Source organism: Podarcis liolepis, assembly GCF_965112155.1.
Source record: "Podarcis liolepis genome assembly, chromosome: Z".
Classification (NCBI taxonomy): Eukaryota; Metazoa; Chordata; class Lepidosauria; order Squamata; family Lacertidae; genus Podarcis; species Podarcis liolepis.
The window spans coordinates 19,780,028-19,808,022 of NC_139570.1; the positions used below are offsets into that span (position 1 = coordinate 19,780,028).

General features: G+C 45.6%; 1 protein-coding gene across 2 annotated transcripts; it reads right to left on the reverse strand.

Moving 5' to 3' along the window:
- Positions 1-386: 386 nt before the first annotated feature.
- Positions 387-27,994, reverse strand: TMLHE (trimethyllysine hydroxylase, epsilon). Of its 2 annotated transcripts, none has more exons than XM_083484780.1 (8): positions 27,645-27,994; positions 16,864-17,045; positions 16,087-16,263; positions 11,896-12,175; positions 9,949-10,068; positions 6,297-6,533; positions 4,836-4,974; positions 387-2,160 (listed from the first exon to the last, which is right to left on the reverse strand). In XM_083484780.1, the coding sequence occupies exons 2-8, from the start codon at positions 17,042-17,044 to the stop codon at positions 2,029-2,031; spliced, it is 1,266 nt and encodes a 421-aa protein (XP_083340906.1). In that variant the 5' UTR covers position 17,045; positions 27,645-27,994; the 3' UTR covers positions 387-2,028. The 2 variants fall into 2 exon arrangements, with proteins under 2 accessions (XP_083340906.1, XP_083340907.1); XM_083484781.1 differs by lacking the exon at positions 27,645-27,994 and adding an exon at positions 21,068-21,349.
- Between the last annotated feature and the right edge of the window lies 1 nt (position 27,995).

Below are 27,995 nucleotides of genomic sequence, written 5' to 3' on the forward strand. Positions count from 1 at the left end.
TATCCAACTTTGTCCTGGCCAAGAACAGCAACATGAGAGGAAGAAGTCCCACTGTGCTGGTAGGACCCATAAGAAGGTACTCCTGGTGAATGGCTTACATTCATACCTCATCTGCACATACACAGAATCCTTTGTTTGTAGCCAAAAAAAGCTATTTTGTACAGGCAGTGAGGTGGTTGGGCACAGTTTCTTCACTTAAGACATTCACTTGAATTCTAGCAGAAGTGTCCTCCATGTGCTATTCCTATTCCTACTGGTACAAAAGGCAGCTACTGAGAAAGGCCCATAGCAGAAAAACAAAACTGGTAAGTTGCTCAGCCAGCAGAGAGATTCCCAACTCAAGGAGTGCAGAATTTAAGGAAGTTGGCTTTGTTTCTTTTTCCCCCCTTGAGATATTTTCTAGAACAGGGCTCAACTGCTTCAGGCCTTCCCTCGAAACAGCAGTGCTGATGGTTAATTTTAGATGCTGGACTTAATGGTCTTATGCAGGGGCCAATCTACTATGAAACAAATGAAGCTTAAGCTTCAGGACCCTTAATCCCAGAGGGGCTCCAGAAGGGACTTTAGTGCAGCTGCACAAGTCAAATCAATTAATTTTTCAACAATCCCAAATTTTGAGAGTCAGTAGCACAAACGCTGCAAAGGTGGAGTGTCGCGGGATAGGAATTTCAATCAAAATATGAGATGCAGTAGTTGAATTATTATTTTTTAATTGCAGTGATTGTCGTGAAACAACCCCATTGAGGAAGACAACCGTGGTTACCCATACCTGGTTGCAAAGGGGCCCCCCATAACAGAGCAAGCGTCAGGGCCCCCCAAATGTAGGCCCACCACTGGTCTTATGGGAAGTCAGTGTTTTTCCCCACCTGTATGGAGGAACATTGCCTTGTTTTGTTCTGGCATCCTTGGTACTAGATATGAGTACCAGGACCTCTATTTTTTTTAACCAAAGAAACCACAGCTGGGAACCCCTTCCTCACTTTAGATGGTCATTCATCTTGTTCCAGTAACTTCAAAAATGTGAAAAGTCAGTCCTGCTGCCATGTCTGTCGGCCTCCATGCTCATTTTGCTGTAGGGACCATGACCTCTGCCCCAGAGTCCTGCCCTGACAGTGCCACTGCTCCTAATTCAATTACTTTCCTATTGCTCACAAGGTGCGAGGCTATCAACGAAGTAGGAGTAAATCCTTGGAAGGCCAAAGCAAAAAGAAAAGAAAAGAAAAGAAAAGAAAAGAAAAGAAAGAGAAAAAGCACAAGGCAAAAAAAATATATATTCAAGAACCAAAATGAAGAAAGGGCAGCTATCATGGACTAGGAGGAGCTATCATGGCAAAAGAAAAACAACGCAGGATATGGGGAAGGGGAAGATTTCACTGCGCACAAACTGTCGTTTGCAGTTCTGGTAAAGAAGGACCCCCAGCATAACTACCTGGCCCTAGCCATGCAGCTCTCCTCCCTCGCCACAAAATTTCCTGTAGCTGCTTTCCTATCAATATGGCAAGTTTGAGCCATCAGCAGGCAATGGGGACAGCCCTAAAAGCTTCCAACACCTGGCACTTGTGTATTTTTGAAGGTGTTTGAAGACTGGTGTCGGGTGGAGAGAGTTCTCTCCCCACACTTCTAAGGACACTCACTTGTCCTGTGGTCAGCAAAACTATGGAGTGCCAGTGTAAAAAATGCCCACTGACCAAAGTTAGCATTATAGTTCAGTTACAACAGCAAAAAGGCACAACAAGATCTGGCACCTCGAGTGCTGCAGCGGACTTTGATTCCTTCCTGCACCAAATGTGTCCATTGTGCCGTGAAAGCCAAAGGGAGTTGGACAACAAAAGACCAAAAAACTGGGATAGTGTATGTGTGGGGTGGGGGGAAAGGCAAATAAACTGCATGGGCTGGCTGACAATCAAGTAATCCCATGGGGAACTCTCCTCCTCTTGCGAGCAGAAGGTCAAGTCTTTGAGGTATATTGCGAAAAGCTCTCTCATTCCTGGATCCGCAATTCCCTAAATTCCGGAAACCCAGGTCAAGCTAGGCTTGCAGCCCCAGGAAGCGGGCTGTATTCAGCACGTCATCTCTCGTCAGGTAGCAGCCGCAGAGCTGGCGGTAACCTGTGAAAGACTCTCGGCCGTGCAGAACTCGCCAGTTGTCCACAAACAGGGCCTGCAGAAAGAACGAATGGGAAATTTGTGTCCACGCTGCAAAACTCTTCCTATACCTGTTACATCATTGGCGTCTGGTTAGGTAATCTTAGCAGGAACAGACATGTAGCTCGTCTCCCCCATTCTTTTGGAAATGGAAGACAAGTGAAGAAGCTGCTTTATACAAGGGTCAGAAGATAGGTCCACCCAACCCAGGGTTGTCTGCACAGCTTTGCATTACAACTCTCTTAGTGGGGGGTAGGAAAGCTGAAAATAATGCCAATATATTTTGCATCTGGCAACCCATGAGCCCCTTTGGTTTCAGACAGTACATGGGTATGAGAGTCTAAAAATCCTGGAACACAAGTTTTTATAGCCCTCTAGTGGCTATGGTGGCTCATTGACCACAAGTAATGTATTTACTAGACGTGTATACCCGATTCTGACCAAACTAAGCCTCCTGATGTATATTGTGCTCTAGAAGGCTGAGTTTGGTCAGAATTAAGAATACACTTCCAGAGTTAATGCTAAAAACATTACTTCTGGTCAATGAGCCACCATAGCTGCTAGAGGACTGTGAAAATTTGCATCCCAGGCTTTTTAGACCTGGCTACCTATGCACTAGCTGAAACCAAAGGGGCACATTGGTTAGAGGGGTAGAGGGGTCTTTCCCACCACTTGAACTGGAGAGGCCACGTATTGAAGGAGCATGTGTCTGTCTGTGTACGTTTATGTGTCTGCTCCCAGTACGTTTCCGAGCACAATTCAAGTGTTGGTGCTGACCTTTAAAGCCCTAAATGGCTTCAGCCCAGTATACCTGAAGAAGCATCCCCACCCCCATCATTCTGCCTGGACACTGAGGTCCAACTCCGAGGGCCTTCCGGCTGTTCCCTCACTGCGAGAAGCCAAGTTACAGGGAACCAGGCAGAGGGCCTTCTCGGTAGTGTCACCCGCCCTGTGGAACACCCTCCCACCAGATGTCAAAGAGAAAAACAACTACCAGAAGACATCTGAAGGCAGCCCTGTTTAAGGAAGCTTTTAATGTTTAACAGACCACTGTATTTTAATATTTTGTTGGAAGCCGCCCAGAGTGGCTGGGGAAACCCAGGCAGATGGGAGGGGTATAAATTAATAATAATAATAATAATAATTAAACTGTGTGTAGTCATGATGAGGCTACTTATTACAGCAACGATGGGGGGAAGTCAGCTGGCTCCTTTCTCCCTTTACCCCAACTTTGAAAGGTGGGTGGGTCCACACACCTGTCAATCATCTCGAGTCATTTGTGACATCACAGAGGGCCTTCTCGGCATTTGCGCTTGCTCTGTAGAACGCCCTCTTGTCAGATGTCAAGGAAACAAACAACTATCTGACTTTTAGAAAACATCTGAAGGCAGCCCTGTATAGGGAAGTTTTTAAATATTTGATGTTTTACTGTGCTAAATGCTTTTACTTTGTTGGAAGACACCCAGAGTGGCTGGGGCAACCCAGTCAAGATGGGCAGCATATAAATAATAAATTATCACCATAACCATCATCAGGGAATGACTTCAGAAGGTCTCCCTCTCAGCACCCCTCAACTGACGGGGGGCTGAGAGCAGCCCCAATCTGAGCCACATCTTTCCTTGCTCTACACCTTATGCCACATATGATGTCAGACCTTGGACAGATGGGTGTACAGCCTCATGGGCTAAACTGGCCCGTGGGTTTGAAGTTCCCCACAATATGAACATAAAAAGCTACTTTATACAGAGAATTGAGTGTCTGTTGCCCACTTCACTCTTGAGCAGATGTTAGTTTGGTGTTAAATTAGTGCTGGGAGCCTCAGTATGTTCCCTTCATGTTTCCCTTGAGATACTTGAAAGAGATAACAAGGATGGTTCAGATGTAGCACACATATATTTCTGCCCTCCTGCATGGAAGAGGTTGGACACAAAGCGAAGAACAGCCCTGCTGGATCAAGCCAAAAAGGCTCCACAAGTCCAGCATCTTGCTACCACTGTGTTCAACCAGATGCCTATGAGAAGCTTGCAGGGAAGACCAGAGCAGCCCTCTCCCCACCTGCGATTCCTAGCAAGTGGCAGAGGCTCTGGCAGTCAGGGTAGAACACAGCCATTGTTGTCACTAAGAGACATGAATAGCTCTCTCCTCTGTGAACACATCCAACCCTCTTTTAGTAGATGTAAAGGGACCCCTGACCATTAGGTCCAGTCGTGACCGAGTCTGGGGTTGCTCACTCATCTCGCTCTATAGGCCGAGGGTGCCGGTGTTTGTCTGTAGACAGCTTCCGAGTCATGTGGCCAGCATGACTAAGCCACTTCTGGTGAACCAGAGCAGCACACGGAAACACCGTTTACCTTCCCGCCAGAACGGTACCTATTTATCTACTTGCACTTTGACGTGCTTTCAAACTGCTAGGTTGGCAGGAACTGGGACTGAGCAACGGGAGCTCACCCCGTTGCGGGGATTCGAACCGCCAACCTTCTGATCGGCAAGTCCTAAGCTCTGTGGTTTAGACCACAGCGCCACCCACGTCCCTTTAACCCTCTGTTAGTGCCATCCAAATTGCTTGCAATCTCTACGTCTTCTGGGGGCTAATTCTGTAGTTTAGCAGTGGAAGAGCACTTAACTCTGAGCTGCTAGTACCAAACGCCTCCACACCAAAGCCACATGCCAATCTGCTTGCCATGACTTTACCTTGCCCGGCTTCAGCTTCACCCAGAGCTCATTCTCTGGTCTCCTTAGCTCGGCGGTGAGAGTGCGGTGTGCGCTGTACCAGCGGTGCACAGTGTCATAAGGCACCGTGTTAATGACGGCTCGGTCGTAGTTGTTGTACCTAAAATAAAGCAGCAGAAGGGAACATCCACAGTGCATTACTTAAGGATTGCAATCCCCACATGGGAACCAGTAAGTCTCTAAGGATCCTCATGGGCAGAGGCATGACTGCTAGAAGTGATATCTATTTATCAGTGGGAGCAAACGCTTTGTGTATATCAGATGAAGGGAGCCTGTTGTTAAGGCTTCAGTTTCCACCAGCCAGTAAGGCTAATGGTCATGAATGATGGGAACTGTAGTATAGGAACATCTGTGAAGCCAAAAGTTCCCTATACCTGTGCACACATAAATTGGACTTGGGTTTTCTGCAGAAATTACGGGGAAGGACAGGAATGGTGTAAGGTATGCACAGCCAGTAAATTTGCTCAAATGGTACATCTTTTAGTAGCTTCACCCCTGTGATTTTTTTTAAAAAAGCAAACGTTAATTTTTGGGGGGTCATTCAGTAGGAACTTGCCAGGGGAAGTTAATTTTGCAGCACAACTTGATTTTCCTTCTTGACCAGCCAGATTCCGTAATAAAGTGGTAACTATTTTATCAGCACAAGATCCACAATGAAGCATCGCCTGGGCTCTGGTATAGGACTATTTGCTGGGATAGCTAGAGGAACAAACAAGGACTGTAGATATATCTAGGATCACATCCCTGCTCAGCTCTGGCTGAACTCTGACTGCTTAAGGCCTCATCTGCACTATACATTTAAAGCAGTATTGTGTCACTTTAAAACAGTCACTGCTTCCTCCAAAGAATCCTGGGAACTGTAGTTTGGTAAGCGTGCTGAGTTGTTAGGAGAACAGCTATTCCCTTCACAGAACTACAATTCCCAGTGTTTCCCAGGAAGAGGTACTGGTGGTTAAATCACTTGGGTATCTCTTCTGGTGGTGGAACATGCAATTTGACCATGTTTGCATGAACACAAACTGCTCCAACTGATGTTGTCACAACCCTAGAATCCAGCAGCACCCAGCATACCAAGTAAGAGGTTGCAGAGTCACCCCCTAAGGAGCCAGAATGGGTTCTTGACACAAAGCCTGATGCTGGAGACCAGCGGGGCTGCTAAACTGGAGTCTGGTGGGCAAGAGCCCCCTGGACCAGATTCCTCAACGACAGATCCAGGACCCTCACAGGTGCTTTCCCTGGGCCTGAGAAGAACTGCCTGTCCACAGGCCCAAGTGTAGCCCCTTTAAGGACTGTAGCTATCACAAAGGAGGTGAAGCCTAGGACTGGGACAGAGGCTCAAATGGCCTCAGTCCACCTCTAGCTTTGTTCACTTGGAGTGCTCTGTGGTGCTGCAAAGACCAGGGCAGACACTGGCCATCTCACCTGATCAAGTAGATCTCGTTGTTCCAGGGGTAGACATTCAAGACAGGGCCAACCCCAATCATGTGGTTGTGGCAGCCCCCCACATTCTCGATATATTCGTGCTTCAGTGGCACCTTGGTGAGGAGCTCAAAGTCATCCGGGGCTTGCTGGAGCACCTGCTCTGCTGCGTAGAAGCCATCCACAAGCAATGTACGACCACCTGTCCCTTCGTGCCGGAGGCAGTGAAACACCTGGATGCTGTGGAGGGCAAGGAAGGAGCCGGTCACTTGGTGGCAATAAGTACATTCAGATGTGTGTTGGGGGGGGGGGTATCCTGTTAATGCTCCTGTATTGTTCCTTTCACAATGCATTACCTGTTGCATTATGGAACTTTGGCTTTTTGACCAATATACTGTACCAGCTAAACGTTGTGCTAAATGTCACTGGGTGTGGTGTGACCCAACTATGGACATTATTGTAGAAAATCACTCTTTCTGCATGTGTACTTCCATTTCCCCATGGAAACCACAGGAAAGAAATGTAGGCTGGCATTATCACCCCAAATTTTCCCAATTACTCCCACAATCTTCTGGGTTAATGCAGTTGCATGCTGATTTTGTTCTGGAAGTAATTAACATGGAAATGAGCACCAAACTTCCACTATGTTTCACTTGATTTCTAGAAATGGCCTTTATGTCATGCGAAAGTTCAAATATAATGTGGAAATTAACAGGGAAACTGAATGTAGCCTGGAAAGTGATGCTGCTGTGGCTCTAAGAGTGGCCCTGACAGGTCAGATCAACAAACTCTCTTGTGGTCCTTTGCAGTGGCCTTGTTCTAAACCAGGTGTGGGGCACTAGAGCTGGCCAATAGTTAGAATTCTTATCTCTCTCCTTGTCCCCAATATGACAGATGAGCAGAGCCGGCCACCTGCCAATCACCCCAAACCACAATGTCACGTTTCACATTCTTGTCTGTGTGGTTTGAAACCAAATAGTGCAGGTGAAAAGCAAAGCCCTGTGCTCTGTTAAGCATGGAAAATGAGCTGCGTGTTGGTGCTTCAAAGCCCCATGCACAGGGCTTTTCAGACACCATTGATCAGCTAACTGGCAGTGCCTACAACCTCTCTTTTGGCTCAGCCATGTCATATGTGGCATCAGGTGTAGAGCAGATAGGTAAGGCTTGGTGGGCCAAATGGGGAGGCCTAACAGGCATAACTAGGTCTGTGGGCCAGGGGTTCCCCACTGCTGTTTTTGACATTACTCTTGTCATTACCGCTTTGGCTCCTGGCTCATTAAAAGAAGTCTAGTCCCTGGGAGGAAATGAGTAGAAAGCACAGGATCCATTCCCTGATACAGAGGGTATCTCATCTCAGCACCTGGTTCCTCCTTGCTTTGGGCTCCTGGAACACCAGACTTCAGGTTGCTGCCAAAAGGTTACTGAATCTGCATTTCTGGATGCAAACCACTGAATGCCTCTCATATGCACCTGGTTCAGTCACCTGGATTTAGTTAGGGAATAAGGCTAAAACTTCCACTGCTGCATCTAGTCTGGAATTGGCCTAAATAATATAGGCCTGCAATGGACCTGGACCTAAGCCTTCTGTATATAAAACACAGACTATGCCAGCAACCTACAGTTCCTGTCCACTTGTCTATTTATGTAGAGAAATGTGTTTAAACCCTCTCCCTCTCTATTGCTTCTGTTAGTTATTAGAAGGGGCAAAACTAATATTGCAAGGTCTCTGAAGTTCAGCTGGCTTCTGAGATTCTACAAAGCATTTTTGTTTCCCTTTACTATCTTGAGGTCTAGAAACCTGCTTCTTGTTTTTTGATCATAACATATTACATATAGCAGTGAATATAATGGTGCATCCTCAGGCTTTTTAACTTCTTCTTTTTTTTACCCTTAGAGAGATTTTAAACTTTGCAGTCTCTGTGCTGGATACGTTCTCCCAAAATCTTGTCCAACGTCAATGTTTTCAGGACCTGTTCAGAACGCTATTCAAGCAGGCTCAGGCTGTTTGGAATTGCCACAGGTTAAAGGGACTTAAATTCCTCTGTACTAGAGCTCTCTGCAATGTGGCTATATTAGGGTGATGGCCAGGTTTTGAAATTCACATAACTGGGTAATAAAAACATCAAACTGCTGTCACTGGTAATAAAGGCAGGACTGCTTAGTTTCCTGAAGCACTCTGAGAAGCTGGAAGAGATGATCGCAGCTGAGGAGTCCCTTGATGTCCTGTGCTGTTGCATTCTTCACTGTAAAGGTAAAGGTAAAGGGACCCCTGACCAGTAGGTCCAGTCGTGGCCGACTCTGGGGTTTTGGTGCTCATCTCACTTTATTGGCCATGGGAGCCGGCATACAGCTTCCGGGTCATGTGACCAGCATCACTAAGCCACTTCTGGCGAACCAGAGTAGCGCACGGAAACGCCATTTACCTTCCCGTCGGAGTGGTACCTATTTATCTACTTGCACTCTGACGTGCTTTCAAACTGCTAGGTTGGCAGGAGCAGGGACCGAGCAACGGGAGCTCACCCCGTTGCAGGGATTTGAACTGCCGACCTTCTGATCAGCAAGTCCTAGGCTCTGTGGTTTAACCCACAGCGCCACCCGTGTCCCTCCGTTCTTCACTGTACTCCTTTCAAAAATAATCAAGAAGCAGGTGATGTGAAGGACCTTTAGAGAACCACTGCCACAGAGTTGACACTACTGACCTAGATGGGAAAGTAGTTTGATCTGATACCTTATACCAAGGCAGATCATTGGTTCATCTAACTCAGTACTGTCAACACTGACTGGCAGCAGCTCTTGGGGTTTCAGACAGGGTTCTCCCCCAGCCTTACCTAGAGACGTCAGGGGTTGAACCAGGGACCTTCCTCGTGCAAAGCAGATTCTCTACCACTGAGCTACGGCTCTAACTGATGTAAAAACAGCTTCCTGGGATTCTTAATAGGCTGGCTCCTAATTGCAGGTGCAGCCACTGTTAATGAACTCAGGGGAGCCTGCCCTACTGACAATGACTGAAGTCATAGCAGACTCAAAATGTGAATGCCCCACAAACTCTACAGCATTTGTTGAGGTAAAGTGAACCTGACTACTCTGGCAGGGTGGGTTCCCTGAACCCTGTAAGGTGGGGTGGGAATGGGGTAGTTATTGGAAGATTTAGCACAGGTTAAAAAAAGTGTTTCACGCAGCTCAGAGTCAAACTATAGAACTCTCTCTCCCAGGAGGCAGTGGTGGAGGGCTTTAAAAGAGGATTAGGCAAATTCATAGAGGAGAAGGCTATCAGTGGCTTCTAGCTCCACAGTCAGAGCCAGCAATACCAGCTGTTGGAAACCACAGGAGGGGAGAGTTGCCCTTGTGCTCATGCTCTGCTCCCTGGGATACCACAGGCATCTGGTTGGCCGCTATGAGAAAAAGGATGCTGGACTAGATGGGCCATGTAAATTTGTTAAACAATTCAGGCCTCAGGATAACTTAAAATACATCTGCATTACTTACTTAATCACCTAGACAACACTTGGATGGAAGCCCAATGTAGGCTGTTCTATAGATGTAACCGGGATAGAAGTATTAAACATAATAATGTGTTTAAACCTAATCATGACAAAAAGGAGCAGTGCATTTGTGACTCATGTCAGTCCCTGCCTCTTAGGCCATTGGGACATACCCACAGGGTTCCTGGAAATAAGTGGTATCTGTGTGACGGTCCAAAGCCAGCTTGGTGTAGGCTGTGTCTCCCCGGGAGAAGTCAGAGGTGAAGTGCCACATCCTGCCGTAGATAGTCTCCCTGGAAAAGGAGAGAGAGAGAAGCACACACATAAAGGCCTCTGTGTTGGCACCAACCACTAAAGCCACAGCAGGTAGGCCTGATGATAATTCATGCGAATGGGCAGGTGAAGCAACACCTGTGCAGACCAATTCTATCTATGTTTGCTCAGACATAATTTCCATGGACTTGGAAGCGTGCGTGCATGGAGTTCGATCTTTCGATGAAGGGGCAATATATAAATAAATTACAAGAACAGGTGAGTTCCTGAAAATACACATCTCGGGTATCAAAGTCCGGGCAAAAGAGGAGTGTCTTCAGCATAAGGCAGAAACAATATCTTGAAGGTTCCAGACACATCTCTGTGAGGAGGAATTTCTACAGCTTAAAAGGCTGTCAAAGAGAATGCCCTTTCCTGGGCCACTGAACTTCTGAGTGTGATGGAACTGCCAAGAGGGTCTCCCTCTGCTTATCTAAACACCCGCAACCAGCTATTCCTACTTCAGCTATTTCTCTCTGAACCCAGTCCTGAATTTCCTTCTGGGGTTAAGGATAGCAAGTCCGAATGTTGTCTGCACATGCCAGTCTTTCAGAAGTAATAATATTTACTAAAGCGAGAAAGAATCTGGGTGGATTTGAGAAGATGAAAAGAGAATCCAGCCTTAAGAACAAGCCACACATGGGAGGGGTTGAAAGGAACAATTATCAGACACAGCAGCAAGGCAGACTAGAAGCTCCCAGGCCAAAGAGGCTGCTCGGGCCACTTCCAGGCTGGAGAGAAAGGGAGCCGGCAGGCAGGCAGCTGGTATAAATCCCTTCTTTCCTAATCCCCCAGGGCAATCCAGGGTCAGCCTGACAACTGCAGTTTAAATTGGAAGGGGAGGAGAAGAGAAACATTCCTTGTACTTTCCTCTGACGTCCCAAGCACTGCTTTGGTCTTTGGGTCTCCAGGGGCTGAGGCTGTTTCTCCTAACCTTTGCAGGGAAAACAGGAAGCAGTGATTGGCGTGAACACTAAAATGTTCCCAGCCTGCCAAAAGAACTTGCTCCTTGTTCTATGCTCAGCTCCGGCAGCTCTTGAACAAATGCTAAAGGAAAAGATGGTACTCTTCCCCCCACCTTCTTTATTGTGAGCAGGAAGAAAAAGAAACATTTCCCCCCAGTTCTGCGCAGCCACACAATAATCCTCAATAGACATCAGCATGGATCACATTATCTAGTGCATGAGAAGAAATGCCACAACCACCAGGGCCCAGGTGCAACTGATGCAGGTAGACAAGGACTAAACAAACCTGGAGCACTCCAGATTTTTTTGACTGCAACTCCCATCAGCCTCATCTAGCACAGGAGCTGATGGGCATTGCAGCCTAAAACACCTAGAGGGTACCAGTCAGCTGAAGGCTGGATTAAACCATATCTCAGTGGTAGAACACACATTTTGCATTTAGAAGGTGCTTTGCAAGATAATAAATAAAATGTGCTTTTTAAAAAGTACCCTTCGTTGCATATATAAAGTGCTTTGCAACTCTCGTCCTGCCTAAATTCTTTTAACACAGGGGTGGAGAAGATGCAGCACTTCATAGGTCTCTGGACTAAAATAATCCATAGCCACTGGCTGGGTCTGATGAGAGCTGGAGTCCAACAACTTCTGCAGGGTCAGAGGTCAGTGCTTCGGAGTCTCTTTCCAGCCCTATGAGCATCAGCAGGAGATGCTGAATGCAAAGGCTGCAGACTCCGGAATGCTACACTCCTTTCTCAGCTCAGTCAGAGGAGAAGTACAGCAGTGTTGTGACCCAACCCAGGCAAGCTCCTGACATATTTCCACTTACCAAAACACCCACATAGTTACCTGATCAAGCTGATCCTCTCTGCTAAGATCTCGGTGTCTTCTTTGGTTGGGGGGACGTTTTCCACAAATGCGATCCCGTAGAGCAAGAAGTTTTGCAGGAACTCTCTCAGGCCCTCGTTGGTCTCCAGGAAGCTCTGGCACTCCACTGAGGGCACTTGGGCTTCCTGGTAGATCTGAGCATTCCAGAGAATGCGTGGCTGCATGACCTGCTGCTTCTGCCCTTCGTAGCTGTTCTTCAGCAGCCATTCCAACCCATACCTCGTCACGTGGCCATCTGGCCCTGGGAGACAGACAGGATTAGTGCAAACATTTTTCGAAATGATAAAGGCAGATCTGGGTGACTGGTAAGCCTTTTATGATCAGAGAAAAAGAGAGAGAAACACACAGGGAGTCCACAGTCTGTTTCTTCCAGCAGCCTTTTGTGCAATCCTTTGATCTTCTATGTAGCGTCAATGCAACCCAGGGCTAGGGAAAGCTGTTGTTGGGATTCCAGATGTTGTTGGATTCCAACTTCCATCAGCTCCTGACAGCACAACCAATGATCAGGGGTGATGGAAGCTGGACTCTAAACAACAGAAAAAGCCACAGGCTCCCCAGTCCTGATCAAACCTAAAGGCTCACCTTCTTCTATGTGAAGAAGTCCTGCATTAACTCCTCAATATTTTGCTGGGTTGGTTCTACGCCTAGATTTATGCAACTGGAATTTGGTTGCATACTGAGGTTATTTTGAGTGCACGTTGGGATTTTCTGGGGCTTATGTTTGTTTTGCCTTTACTACTTTTAGCTGCCTTGAGCTTCTTTGCAGAATAAAGTAGAACATGAGTTTTAAAAATAAAACAAAACTGAATGAAATACTGAAAGAGTGGTTTGGTTTGATAAGGTTTAGCATATGGCTGAAATGACCGAACTTGCTGAACTTGTTGTTCTTGTATATTTTTAATGAAAATATTCAAGTCCAAGTAAATGAGCAGTAACAACTTCACTTTCATCTAAAACCAGAGCCAGCCAGAGGGCAGTTATTTCTCATGCCCTCGGTTTACAGAAGGGCTTCTTCTCAAAACAACACTTAATCAAGGGAGAAGCTTGCATGCTTCCCATAGGCATTTGGTTGGGCCCTGTGAGAACAGAATGCTGGATAGGTTGGGCTTTTGGCTTAACACAGCAGGACTCTTATCATCTTATGTGGATACAGGAAAACGCATATAACGATCACAGGGTCTCTTCTAGGGCTGTTCTCTAAGAATTAAACCTCTGTATTATGCTTTACCTAAGTAAGAAATTACTTTTTAGTTATTAGGTACTAGCTAAATATTAAATAGAAGGAGACTAGAGGATGTATTGATGTTCTGTTGAAGTTTCCAAATATCAATTTCCTGTAACCAAGCAGCTAACAGCACATTATATCGTTAAAAACAAGGAGGTGATTACCGTATTTTTCGCCCTATAGGACGCACCTTTTCCCCTCCAAAAATGAAGGGGAAATGTGTGTGCATCCTATGGGGCGAATGCAGGCTTTCGCTGAAGCCTGGAGAGCGAGAGGGGTCGGTGCGCAGTCCTGGGATCAGCGCAGCTCTGCGCGGCCATCGGGAGCGGGGCGCGAAGTCCCGCCCCACTCCGGATGGCGGCGCAGAGCTGCCTGCAGTCCCGGGATCAGCGCACTTCTCCCCATCACCAGCCCCACAAGCTCGGGGGACAGCAGGGAGGCAGAGCGTGCCTTCCCACTGTTCCCTGACCTGGTTCTTCCAGCCCCACACCTGGGGGGGGAAATAATTTTTTTCCCCTTTATTTCCCCCCCAAAAAACTAGGTGCGTCCTATGGGCCGGAGCGTCCTATGGGGCGCAAAATACGGTAATATTTCTAAAAACACACGCAAATCATACCTGGAACGACAGAATGCCCAAGGAGCTATAGGTTTCATGCATGGGCGGAATCATCAAAAGCAGGAAATAATGCTGGATATTTTAAGACCCATTGCCATTTTAAGAATGAAAATTAATAGTCATAGGAGGAGAGACAAGGAAGTATAAAGGTGGGGCTCAAATTCTGTGCTGCTGTGATTTAGACTGGGTGTGGTGCTTCATCAATGGAGATTTGTTTTCTTAACACTGCTTCTGAGTTTGTAAGTCTAGAAGCTTTTGCTGTGAAAGGATGTGATTGGTTTACTTGTTTTTGTTTATTTATTTTGCTATTAAATAAAAATCCTTATTGGACATTTGTCTGCAGCGACGTGGTATGTGACATTTGCTGAAGCTAGATAGCCTATGTCTTGGGAAAAATTGCTGAGTTCTCAGCAACCTTTGACCCCAGCAGTCTTCCATGAATGCTGGTTACTCATTGACTAGAAGGAGTCTTTAAATGGTTTTGGCTGTTATTTTGTACTAAGAATTGTTAGGAGACAGAATAAGAATATCGCTCAGTCAGTTCAGAAAGACAGCTCAGTGAAGTAAGCCTGAAGTCCAAATTAATAGGAGTTCAGAAGTGTCTAGTAAATATAGTATACAGTACAGTAAAAAGCAATAAAAGCAACTGAATAAATATAGGGGTATAAAATTCAAGTCCGCAGGAAAGGGTCTATTTTTAGGATCTATTTATATCTATTTGTATTATTTAATAGCAAATTTTGATTAAACCTACTTTTGACAATTAAGCTTGCTTTTTAATCCAAGAACACGTGAAACAGTATGAGGGTGTGAGAATGTGTGAAGTTGCAATTGGATAGGTGTATAACGAGAATGGAAACTTGATGACCATATAAGGCAACATCTAAATGGATTCCTATGAGAAGGCGATACCAACAATTAAGCTCAATAATTGATCAATATTTAAGATAACATCTAAATGGATTCAAAGAAGAAGAAGGTATAGCAATTTTAAATTGTGCACATAGTTAACACTGCCTGTCTGGATGCTCTTAAGTATTTGTTTAAATGTCTTACAGAATTTTTATGGTTTTGAGTATGGAATCAGCTGTTTGCTGAAATGATGTTGCTTATTTGGTTTAGCTACTTCCCATGGTTAAAGTACAAAAGCTATTTACAGGACAATATTACTGAGTTTTGAAGAATAAAAACTGAGAAAAATGGAAAATGTGATTAAGTCTCTCAAAAATATTAATTACTGTAATCCAAAATCATAGTTGCATACTATTTGAGAATACTTCTTCGTTAATTCCTGATTCCTGCGAGGAATATCCTTTCTGTTTTTGCTTCTTTGCCGATTTTGTAGACCTGCCTCAGCAAAAGGTCAACAAGAGCAACAAGGAAAACAACCATTTATGTTTTATGATATGTCTTATTTACCGTATTTTTTGCCCTATAGGACACACTTTTCCCCCTCCAAAAATGAAGGGGAAATGTGTGTGCGTCCTATGGGTCGAATGCAGGCTTTTGCTGAAGCCTGGCGAGTGAGAGGCGTCAGTGCGTACCGACCCCTCTCGCTCTCCAGGCTTCAGGAAGCTATCCGCAAGCCATGGGAGAGCTGAGCGACTTCGCGCAGCTCTCCCACCTCTTGCGGAGAGCTGCCTGCACCCAGAAGCCTGGGGCACGCTGAGCTCAGCGCCCCCCCCCCCCGGCTTCGGGCGGCTCTCCGCAAGCCGTGGGAGAGCTGCGCGAAGTCGTGCAGCTCTCCCACGGCTTGCAGATAGCAGCCTGTTCTGGGGGCTGGGGTTGGGGGAAGCTCGGGATTCCCCCGCCCCAGCCCCATGCCTGGGGGGGAAATAATTTTTTTTCTTTATTTCCCCCCAAAAAACTAGGTGCACCCTATGGGCCGGTGCGCCCTATGGGGCGAAAAATACGGTACTTGCTATTAGTGTTCTGGCTGTAACAGAACCATATTTGAACTTATTTTATTATGACTTACTTTTAAATCCTTAAGAAACCCTATGGACTCCTTCTGTGTTGGATTTCTTTTTTTATTAAAAAAAAATTACTTTGTAGGAATCTTTAAGAAGCAAATTCTTGGTATCAGGATCGCTAGCAAAGTCATGAAGACGGGTGTGAACCCATCTTTTACAGGTTCCTTTTCTTTAGATGTTCAAAGAACTTCAAGGTTCCTCTTCTTTTATCACAAGTAAACGGAAAAAGCCTCTTGGTTTCTTCTTTACTCAAGTTGTGCTCTTGAGAAATCCTTCTCTGCATCCTCCCCTGCTCCCTCCTTGTCTAAACCCCAGAAAACAACGCTCCATGGACTCACAGGTAAGAAAGAGTGTTGTTTCATCCACACGGACGCTCTTTGGCCTGATGCACAGATCCACACTGGCTGTGTCCAAGCTGCGCTGGTTGGTCTTGGTATTGTAGCAGGAAGCAGAGCGGCAGTGATCACGTAGCCAGACGTAGTCAAAGCGCATGAGGACATCCCCATATTTCAGCTCTAGGAAAGACACATGCACACACCACTGGCTAAATGCAAGAAACAATAAGGAGGATTTTCTTCCAAATGAAATCCCATTCTTTGCCGGAAACATTTAATAGCAGTTAATTTAGGTCACATGTATCCCACACATTTAAAGCAACCCCAAAGAATCCCAGGACCTGGAGCTCCCACAGCCATGACTATTATACAGTGGCATGAATGTGCTTCAAATGTACAATATGGATGTGACCTTCTAATAACGAACGCATTCTGCAAGCGTGCATGGCAACACAGCCAAGATGGCACCAACTGACTCGCAAGAAGTCAGCTTCAAGCAAGCTTGGGGGAATTCCGAGGTTTACAAAAGTACAAAAAACTCTGGGGGAGGGAGACCCTAAAGAAAAAGAGGACTCACACAGCTCAGTGAAGGCTGAGTTTGCTCTATAGGCATGGAATGCTGATTGACTAACTGCATGGAGAGGAAAACTGAATGTCCTAAGAAAGCAGCATGGCTGGCTGGCATCTTGAATGGAAGCGCTTTTGCCCAGGAAGCCACTCACATGCTCTGACTTTCATCCTTCCCAGCCCTTCAAAGCCCCTCACCCCCAGGGTACTTACCCAAGTGATCATCGTTTAACTGCCAGGCACACTTCAGCGACTCTGGGGCTGTGTGATGCCAACGGGTCAGACTTGGAAGGGTTTTCCTGAAGTTGAGCAGCCATGGCACCCGGCACCTGGGACTTTTCTTCAGTAGCCACTGGGAGCTAGAGAGCAGGTGAATCAGCTGACGACCCCACATCCTGGAAAAGGGAGACCAAACAGGGAGAGACCCTCACTCACATGTGCCATTGTTAGAAAGAGTTTTGAAACCACACTGCAATCCATGCTTGATGCTCTGCATGCAAGGAGCTGTGTGTGAGAGACGATATAAGAAGAGAAAGACACTTTGGGTGAAACCCTGGATTACAGCTGCGCCACCTGATATGCAGCTGGTCTCTTGGGAGGGGGGGGGAACCTGCAGCATCCTCAGCCAAGATGCTGATTTGGGGGGTTGCTGCTGGGTTTTGTCCTTTTCATATGAACAGGTAAGCAGGGCTGTTGTGCAACAGAATTCCATGCAGCTGAAAATACCTGACCTCCCTCCCAACCAACCCTATGTGGGGTTTATCCGCATTCACCTGGAGGGGAACCTTTAGAACAATCAAGAGTTCTGTGCAATGAAGAGATAAGGCCAAGGCTATGTTGTGGGTTAATGATCACACCCACATCTCAGACACTTGCTAAATCAGACTGCAATTGGGAGACTGCTGTTCTGGGTGGTAATGGGACTTGAGTGTGTCAGCTGCTAGGTTGTGTGATGACAGCAGGAAAGAGAATTAGGCCAGTAGCTCTTGGGTCTTTTGCTGGCAATAGTCACGTAAACGGCCTGCTGCAATCAATCAGTCCTCTGCACCTGGCAATTATATGCTAGGAACCATGGTGTGGCACGGCAGCACACGTCCTGCTAACTTGATCTGCTGGGAGACATGATTGAGTAGAGAGTGGCTGCAAATAAGCACCTGCTGAAGTGGATTTAGGAACATACAGGGTTGTCAGATTATCAAGTCAGAGTACTTGTTCATATAGTTCATTATTGCCTATTCTGACTGGCAGAGCTGTACAGGGTCTCAGGAAGAGAGGAACAGATTATAGCCCAGTGGTTAAACACATGCTTTTCATACAGAAGGTGTCAATCTCCATCATCTCCAAGTAAGGCAGGGAAAGATTCCTGCCTGAAACCCTTGAGAGCTACTGCCAGTCAGTGCAGACAACACTGAGTTAGATGGATCAATAGTCTGGCTTGGGGTAAAGCAGCTTCCCATGTTCTCATATGTGTTGTCCTTACCTGCAAGAACACTCCCACTCTTCCCAAATCCTAGTGACAACCAAGCAGGGATTTCTCAATGCCAGCAGCATCCTTACTTGACTACTGGTTTAGGTCACACAACAGAGAGGTCAAATAGGTATTTTAATCTTTATGGCGGTATTTCACAAAGTTATGCAACTGACTTTATATCTCAGCTCAAGGCAAAAACCAGAACTGGTATGTTAGTGATGGAAAGAAAACACAACAGGAGGGGGGAAGGAGGGCTGCAGAAAGTTGCTCATAACTGTAGAAAAACTCCAAAAGCAGGACCCAGAGCACTAATTTAAGCATTCTCACAGCAATTATTTTGTGACCGTGCTAGCATGAGATGTAAGGTTTGGCAGGGTCTAAACATTCATTTCATCCAAGGCTGGTTCAAGACATTTTGGCACTTGAGATGAACCACAAAGATCTACACTGGGAACAAGGGGGGAATGCAGCCGCAGCAATACTGAGCAATGCATTCATTGCAGGTTGGATCTGCTGCCCCTATGGATTCTGCCACCTGAGGCAGTCACCTCATCTTGCCTCATGGGTGGGCCAACCCTCCTTTCATCTACTAAGAACTTCAATCCTAGGTACATTTACTAGCCAGCTGCAATTCCCAGCATTTTAATCTTATCCGTATTATAATTTTGTTGTTGTTTATTAAATTTCTATACCGCCCTTCATCTGAGGATCACGGGGCAGTTTACAATATGCATTGTTGGTACAGCACCACTAGAACACGAGAACCAAGTTAAACAGACCAAAACAACCAACTGGGTTCAATTCCCAGCATCTCTAGGTATGGCTGAGAATAATTCCCTGCCTGAAACCCTGAGATCCACACTGCCAGGCAGCTAGATGAACCAATGTATAGTAGATGGACTCAGTACAGTGGTACCTCGGGTTACATATGCTTCAGGTTACATACGCTTCAGGTTACACACTCTGCTAACCCAGAAATAGTGCTTCAGGTTAAGAACTTTGATTCAGGATAAGAACAGAAATCGTGCTCTGGCGGCGCGGCGGCAGCAGGAGGCCCCATTAGCTAAAGTGGTGCTTCAGGTTAAGAACAGTTTCAGGTTAAGAACGGACCTCCGGAACGAATTAAGTATTTAACCCGAGGTACCACTGTATAGTATAAGGAAGCTCCCTATGTTTGTAGTGTAACAGGCAGCTCAGTGGTAGATGCATCATTTGCATTTCACGTTCAAGCCCTGATATCCCCAGATAGGTTTCCTGCCTGAAACCCTGGAGAACAGCTGCCAGTTAGTGCAGACAAAACCAAGCTAGATAGACCAAAGGTTCAACTGTATACAAGTCAGTTTCCTATTACAGCTTTTTAAAGAGAGTTGACAAAGAAGATACCGTGAAGCAATTCACATGAAGAGCATAACATACACATCAGAGTTCACATTTATCATCAACAGATAAGTTAGCAAGAATGATTCTTACCTTTGCTCAAAGCTGACCCTTTGAGACTCTCACATTATCAATGAGTGGTTACCTGCTAGACTGTGGCTATGATGCTGCTCTCAAAGCATAAAGCAGGGGACATGATATACTTTTATCAGACTGATTTTTGCTGCTACAAGAAGTTGCAAACTTTCAAGTTTCAGGTGAATTGCCTGTTGGCAGCAAAAACGTATTTTTCAACCACCTGCTTTCTATTGCCGAGGTTCTGCGCCTTTTCTTGTTTTGTTCTTGCTGTGAAATGCAAAAGCTTGCATTTTTTCCAAATGCAAACTTAAGCATTGTCTGATAAAAAAAGTCCCTTTAATTAAAGACAGCAAGAAAAACCACTTCTGCTATGTTCTCCTAACGCATTTGCTCCCAAAACTCTTTCCAAAGGGAGAAGAAACTAATTCACACATGGATAAAATGCAAACATAAAACAAAGAGAAAAATATGATCCTTGTGTTAAATCAAGAGAGGAACAATCAACAGAGCACTCAGTACCATAAACTGCAGAATTAGCTCTTAGATCCCCACTTTTGATTCCTAGAAAGCAGCTCAAGAGAGAGAAAAACAAACCTGAAGAGTGGAATTGCGCATATCGACATGAAGTTTCTCTAAGCATCAATGAGATATTTGAATGACTATAATTCCAAGAGCCTAACGGGCATGAATGCATGTGCAGAAACTGAACAGAAAGTTATTACAAACCTATGCTTGCTCCAACAAACCTGCCAACAAGACTCTCCTGCGTTGCCAAGAGCCTGGAGTTAAAAGCTGTTATCTCCTTCCCCACACACAGTCTCTGTCACCTTTCCCGTTCCAGTATCAAAGGTTGCCAGAGACGGACTGAATATATTTCACAGCTAAAGGGCTCACAGCCCTTGATCTAATCAGTCCAGGCGATTCTGTATATTCAATTCCATGCATGAGAGGCTGGTTACCAGGGGAAGATTGGGCAGAGCCCAACCATTATTTTTGCTCCTGCACTGCTTAAGTGCCCACAATATCTTTGCAAGGGAGGAAAATGGGGAGAAAAGCAGAACTAAATGACCACACGTCTGGCGACCCCTTGGCTACCCCCACCAGGTCCAGTGATTACCAGCTGGCACTGATCCCAGGTGCTCGTGGCTCACATCCAGAGATTTTGCATGCACCTTTAACCTTTACAATAATCCAGCATGTTTAAGGAGCCAAAGGCTGGCAGACACACAGAGATCAACGATGGAAATTTGCATCAGCCACCAATCATGGCAATTTACATACAATGTACAAACATATACACAACTGAGGAGATAAAATTGCCAAATTAAATTTAGAATTAGAAATCAAGGGGAACAACATGGCTCTTACAATGACCAGTAGGTAACAGAAACAGTTCAGAGGTAAATTTTCTGTTATCCTCAACATCCCTGAACACTTCCTTGTTTTTTAGGGAAAGGCTGAGCAATTACTTTGTCGTCAAGCAAAGTTTACCTCCGAGCTTCAGCTGAACACAAGCAGGATGAAATCCGCAGCTCATTCCAACCAAGTACAAACTCAGTGATGATCTGGAGTGTTTAAGGGAAGGAAGTGGTCATCTCCTTTGTGCGGACAAGAGACTCTTGCTTCAAGGGGGCCAGACTGTGCTGGGTCTGACCCGAGAGGTGAAAGGTGAGATGGAATAAAGGAGAGTGATCAAGAATTGTCAGAAAATCCAAAAACAGCAGAAAGGACCAGCCATGCCTAGGGCACGTATTCTTGGGGCAAGAGCAGAATTTGAGGAAAAGGCAGGAAGGCAGTGCAGCTGCAGCCCGTGGGAAGCTGCTGAGAAACAGAACAGCTTCCCTGTGATGATCTAAGGAGGGGGAAACTGTCCTTCAGCTACCAGTATATCCCCTCCCTGAAGTTGGTCAGAGGTCAAGGCAGCTTATTGGTGCTTTAAAAAAAAATTGAAAAAGCAAAGCAAGCAAAGCAAAGAGCTAAGTGCTTTCCAAGGGGGGGAAAATGAAATAAAATAAAAGGAAGGCCATGGTGACTTCTGGTCTCCAGAGAGGCTTTTTGCTCTGTTTGCACAGAGGATGCTGTGACTACGAAAAATACAGCATGATAGGTTCCAAGAGTTTCACATATAAACAAAAACACATATATTCAAAGACTTGGAACCAACTATCCTCGCACAAGCAACCTTAGGCTTCTGGAGCTTGCTTACCAAAAGATTTACACCCCTAACCAAGACAGAAAGCTTAAAAGCTCCTTTCCAACTGGTTTCCCCATCTCTCTGCCAAGATATCCTCACAAGGCTATCTGCAGAGGCAAATTTAGGGTAGTATGGCTGGTTCAGTTAAACTGGCTGCAGACCATCAAGGGTGCTGCAACTATGATGCAGAATGGAAGGGGGGTGGTATTTGTCAAATTTTGGCATCCCACATAGGATCTGCTGAAATTTGAGACCCCCAGGTCTGTCACTGAAATCCAAGTTCCTGCACACTCTTGCAAGTGCATCCTAGACCTGGTGCATAGAGAGGGCCTTGCTTCTCCAGCAAGGCAAAACAAAAAAACAAAACAAATCCTGCACAAAACGAGATTTGAAGCTCTCAGATTTTCTTGCACTTAAAATGTGAAATTTCAACTGCACATGGTTAAAATTGCACAAGTTAAATGTGCATAAGATGCGATCATACTGTATAACAACTGGGCTGCTGCAAAACTACAACAACACGGCAGTATATACTAACATAGATGCATGCACCCACCTCCAACTCCAAAGGCGCTTTCTAGGTCAGGGTTTCACTCAGCTCACATTTCATACCTTCCTCTGAGATACTACAGGGTAGCCCGAAAGTAGGTATACTTTTCAGAAAAACAAATGATTTTTTTTCTTTACTGATATTGTGAATGATGAGAACAAAGAAAGTGGATTCCAAAGCAGTACCCGTACACTTACTTTTGGTTCACCCTGTATCAGATGTTAAGATAGGTGGAAGGAGAACCTTTATCCACAGAGCAAGACTGGCCCTCCCTTGAGGGCGTCCAGTGCTGGGTAGGTTCAGAAGCAAAAGCAGGCACAGCAACAGAATTGACTTCTTGTGTGGCTGGTACGTCCAAGGTTTCTACACCGCTCACAACTCTTCAACCTTTATCCAATTAGGCAAATTTCAGTCAGGGAAAAGAGTGGAGAGTAAGGCTGGGGAAAAGAGTGGAGAGTAAGGGGTGTGGCCTGAGGCAAATCTTAAGGGCCAGATCGAGAGGTTTGGAGGGCCACACCCATGAAAGGGGCTTAACCAAGCCAGTGCCTTCCCCTTTAATGTAATATTTAAACTGACCCTCAACATTTAATGGATCCTGGAGACCACAACTTTCCTTTTTAGTGCAGCTTTTGAGCCATAGTGGTTGCTCATTTTCCAAAGTGGTATTCACTGCTATGGTTAAATTATTTTGGTGGCTCTGTCTCTCTCGTTTTTCAGCATTTAATGGCTGGCTTTCTGTATTTATTAGAGTCTTCAAACTGTTTTTTAAGTTGTTAAGTTAGGCATAGGTATGAAAATGAATAAACAAGTAAAAACCTATGGGTGCTTTTACTAGAGAACTGATTACGTTTGCAAGCATAGGTGTCACCATCCAGTTACTGTTGAATTGCTGTTCCATCATGAAGGGTTCAGATGTCTGGATGGTTGACAGCACACAACTAGTGATGTGGCTTTGCCCCCCCCCCCAAAAAAAAAATCAATTGGAAAATTGCTGGGGAACCACCTATGTAAATCAGGCTAATTTGCATGGACTGATTTGAGTGATTTACATATTTTTTTGGTTCGTATCAGAAAATTTTCTGATGCCATCAACAAGCAGTCAAATTCACCATGTTTATTTTAACTGTATTTAGTAAGCAAAGATTTCAAAAAGTACTCTGCGCCAGTCTTTTGTCAGGATGCACCAAAAGCATTTGACCTCAAATATCTAAAGGGTAAATTGAAAGCTTACTTAATGCAGTTTAAATGTTACATTTTGCAGTATGTTTTAGTGGAATGTTTGTGAAAATGAAATGACAATAGCAAGGGTTTCCTTTACATTGTTTAAAAACTACCAAAGTACTGAAAGCTGTTGACACACTAATAAGCTTTAGCAACCCAAAGAACTGTGTGTGATATGCTGACTCGCAAATTTGCTAGGGATAATCACCTGAAAAACATTAATTACAGCTCTGGAGCTGCCAATTTTGCCTAATATTATCCATTGTTACTAATGAACTTATGAAACACAATTTTCGGCAGGGGGGGAAGCACTGGAATTTTCCTGCCTCAAATCATTGACTGCCATGATGGTTCAGGTTGATGAGAGTTGGGAGTCCAATAACATCAGCAAGATTAGAGATTCTTCACTCCTGATTACACATATACAAAATTTTAAAACCCAGCCATGGACTGATGGCAAAAGAAAACCATGCCAAGAAGATTAACATGTCATCATGTATTACAAGAAGTTTATTTAGTACCGGCAGTGTGTTAAATACTTCATGGAACACAGAAGTTATCTAGCAATGCCTAGAGGATTTAGGAATATAGGAAACTGTCTTAGATCATTTGTCCATCTAGCTCAATATTCTCTACACTGACTGGAAGAGAGTTTCAGGCAGAAGAGGCTCCCAAACGCACCTGGAAATGCCATGGTTTGAACCTGGGACCTTCTGCCTAACTTGTGGATGTATGATCAAGGATTGTCAAAGTGTAATCAGAATAGGGAGTCCTCTTATAGCAATGGAGGGACAGGTAAACTATGACGAGGTGGTTCAGCCACAAGTTTTCACAACTGGGACCTTCCAGGTGTTTTGGACTACAGCTCTCACCATTCCTGACCTTGGACTGGACCATGTTTGCTGGGGCCGATGGGAGTTGGATTCCAGGACATTTGGATGGCTCCAGGGTTGGGGAGGGCTGTGTACACACTGTTCTGCTCTGCAATTAAAGCAAGCCACAGCTAAGATGATAGAAGGGTACACTGATAACTTAGCAGATGGCAAGGCACCTGCAGAGCACAGAGAAGCTACATTAGGATCAGGCCAGTAAGTCTGGACTGACTCACAGTGACACTAAAAGCCATGTAACATTCAGCAGAGCTCAGATTTACTTCCAGGTGCTTCAGCAGCTCAAAAAAATTATGTGCCAGACAAACATAAAAAAGCCAGGCAAGTCTTTGTTCCTGCCTGACATCCCTTCTCTGGCACCTTCAAACACACTTTCCAATAGCTTACCGGCAACCACCATTTTGCACGGGGGTTCCTTTCCTGACCCCCACTGGTGTCAGCAGAGCAAGTGTGAGCCAGCATGATGCTTGCGTGCACAGTTGTGCGTCAATTGGGCATGCCTGAAACGGTTGCTGCCTGTAGTTTATTTTTAAACACTGTATATATACTGCTTAATTGTAATAAAACCGCAAAGCCATTTGGGGTAGCCAACATGGTACCTTTAAGAAGTTGTTGAACTCCAATTCCCATCAGTCCTACCAAGCATTGCCATTAATCAGGGATGATGGGAGTTGTGGTCCAACAACACCTGGAGGGCACCACGTTGGGTACTTCTAGCAAGAAGGCAACTTAATGTCCTTTCCTGTTCATGGGACATTAAGTTGCCTTCTTGCTAGAAGCCAGATATTTTTATTTCAACAGTTACTCATCCAGATCAGGGGTGCACAACCTGTGGCATTCCAGATGTTTCTGGACTACAACTCCCATCAGCCCCAGCCAGCCTAGCCAGTGATCAGGGATGATGAGAGGTGTAGTCCAACATCTGGAGGGTCTCAGGTTGTGCACCCCTGATCTGGAGGTTCCCTATGTTGGGAAACTATGTACGTGCAGATACTCACACAGAGCCAATTAAGGTTTGGCAGCCAGCCAGCAGGCAATCTGAAGGAGTAAGTCTGCCTGGAGATAACAGAGGTATTGAGACCGCTCCCTGATTGGTCAAGCTCTCTCAAGGGAGTGATAATTAATGGCCTACTAACTGGTAGCTGAGAGTTTTGGAGTTCAGTGTGTTAGTCAGTGTAGGAGTTGTGAGTCGTGTATGAGAGAGCTAGCTAAAGATCTGTGTTCTGTTCCTGTAAATAGTCCACTGTATATAATAAACACCTAACTATTCCTGGTTCCTGCTTTGTCTATCCTGTCTGCAGCCAAGTTGCCAATTGCTTCCATGGATTCTGCGTGTACTCTGCTAGGTCTGGCTAAGGTCCTGCAACTAGTCAGAAAGTTGCAAAACACCAATAGGTTTTGCCAATACCCTATCCCTGGTATGAAGAGTGGGATAATGGCTTGGAAATCAGGGAAAACAAGGAATAAATCATTCAGATGTGGCAAAGGCTACTTCAGTGATGGGAGATGCATGCTGCACACAAATGATTCTAGTCCAATTCCTGAGTTACCAGATTAAAAGGTGCTAGGAAGGAAACCCACGAAAGACCTTTGTTCAAATCTTAAAGAGCCATAACCCAACATCTGTCATGTTCTTCTCCACATCAGAGTTGTGCCATATGCCTTAATGCAGTAGAAAGCTAGCAGGTCGTAGTTCTTAGCACCCAGCAGTTCCTTATATGCAGATGGAAAAGAGTGGAAGGGAAAGAATAGTGTCAAATGTATTAGAGGGGAAGAAATAAAAGCTGCTTGTAGAATGCTAGGCTGAAGCAAACAGGCTTTTGCAGTAGTCAAAATGAGTACAGTGTACCTCGGGTTAAGAACTTAATTTGTTCTGGAGGTCCATTCTTAACCTGAAACTGTTCTTAACCTGAGGCACCACTTTAGCCAATGGGGCCTCCCGCCGCTGCCATGCAATTTCTGTTCTCATCCTGAAGCAAAGCTCTTAACCCGAGGTACTATTTCTGGGTTAACGGAGTCTGTAAACTGAAGCGTCTGTAACCTGAGGTACCACTGTATTCCGCTTGCACAAAACGTCCTAGTGAAATGCTGGTAGAAATGACATTTTGTTAGAGCCAAGGTACATAGCAGAAAGAGTTATACATATTTATTTCCATTGAAAATAGTCAAGAGGGGAGCATGGCTACTCCGTTAAACAAATATGGACTACACAAGTCGTTAGCATGAGTGCAGAGGCACCTCAGCCAATCTCTTTGTGTGGCCCCTGACAATATACCATAAACATATAGCCCACAACCTGAACAAATGACAAAAAACCCCTCCTTTCTCAGTTCTGACTTGCATTGGAGACAGCAGCAGAGGAGGAACAGAGGGAGCATGATTCACCCCAAGCAGATACATTGTGGGGAGCGTATTTGATGCTAATAAAAACATGAGCACATCCGTTAGAATTGCAAGGGAGAGCTTCCCAGGCAAACCCTTCCATCTAGATATGCCCCAGGATCGACATCTCAGCATTCCTTTCGAGAATCAAGCAACAGGTTTGGTAGGATTTGATTTTTTTGTGCCAGATTCAGCTATACAAACATGCCACCAAGTCATGAAATTTGGCTTTCATGATGTGTTTTTCTGCCTTTATTTCCCCTCATTATCTGCTATCTATTTATTTGGAAAATACTATCTCTGCACTGCTCCTATGATTATGTTTTCTTCTTTGTACTTTTGAATTTACATTAATAAAACCCCCCACCCCCTGTAAAACCCGCCAACAGATACCACTATTTCATATCTAAACAAGAAGTGGCGGTGGGGGGGGGGCGTAGAGCGCTGTCTGCCTATGGGCTGCAATTCTGCCACTTACTCGGTAGTAACCCTCAGTGACTGACAATAGGACTTACTTCTGAGGCAACTGAACAAACACGCACGGCGCTCTACACCAGCTGCCCTTTTCTTTCTCCCCCCCCCCAATCCCTTATGAGTTGTGACTTTTTTCGGCGTGGGAAATGCACTCTGGGCGAGTTCAGAGGCACTTTCTCCTGGGGGTTCACATGTCCTACCGGCGAGCGGTCTCAATTAAGCGCAATAAAAGGCACCCCCACGAATGCTTCCGAAGTTCTGTACCCCCCTCCCCACCCCAGCTCCCCTTTCCCCTTCACTGCTACTGCTGCGCGCACACGCCCCCCCACCCCCCGCTTTCAGCTCAGCATCCCTTACCTTCCAAGGTATCCGCACCTCTAGAAGACCGACCCGCCCCTGCAGGAGGAGGAGGAGGAGGAACCCACGACCATAGAGTGCGCGGGGCAGAGTGGTCTCAGGAAAATAACTCTTTTGGGAGAAGCAAAGAGGAAAGTCATAATAAAACTGTTAAGTCACGTCCGGTTGCTATTTTAACCGTTGGTGCGACCAAGGCTCAGAGACAGAACGGGGTTGGGGGGCGCTCCACCGTGGGGCATTGCTGTCCGTGCCCCGCACATGGCGGCCATCCCACGGGAGAAGGAACACCTGGCTGTAATCCCGCCCCCTATGTAGATCGATGATTGTAGGGCTCTTTGGAGTTAGTGGGCT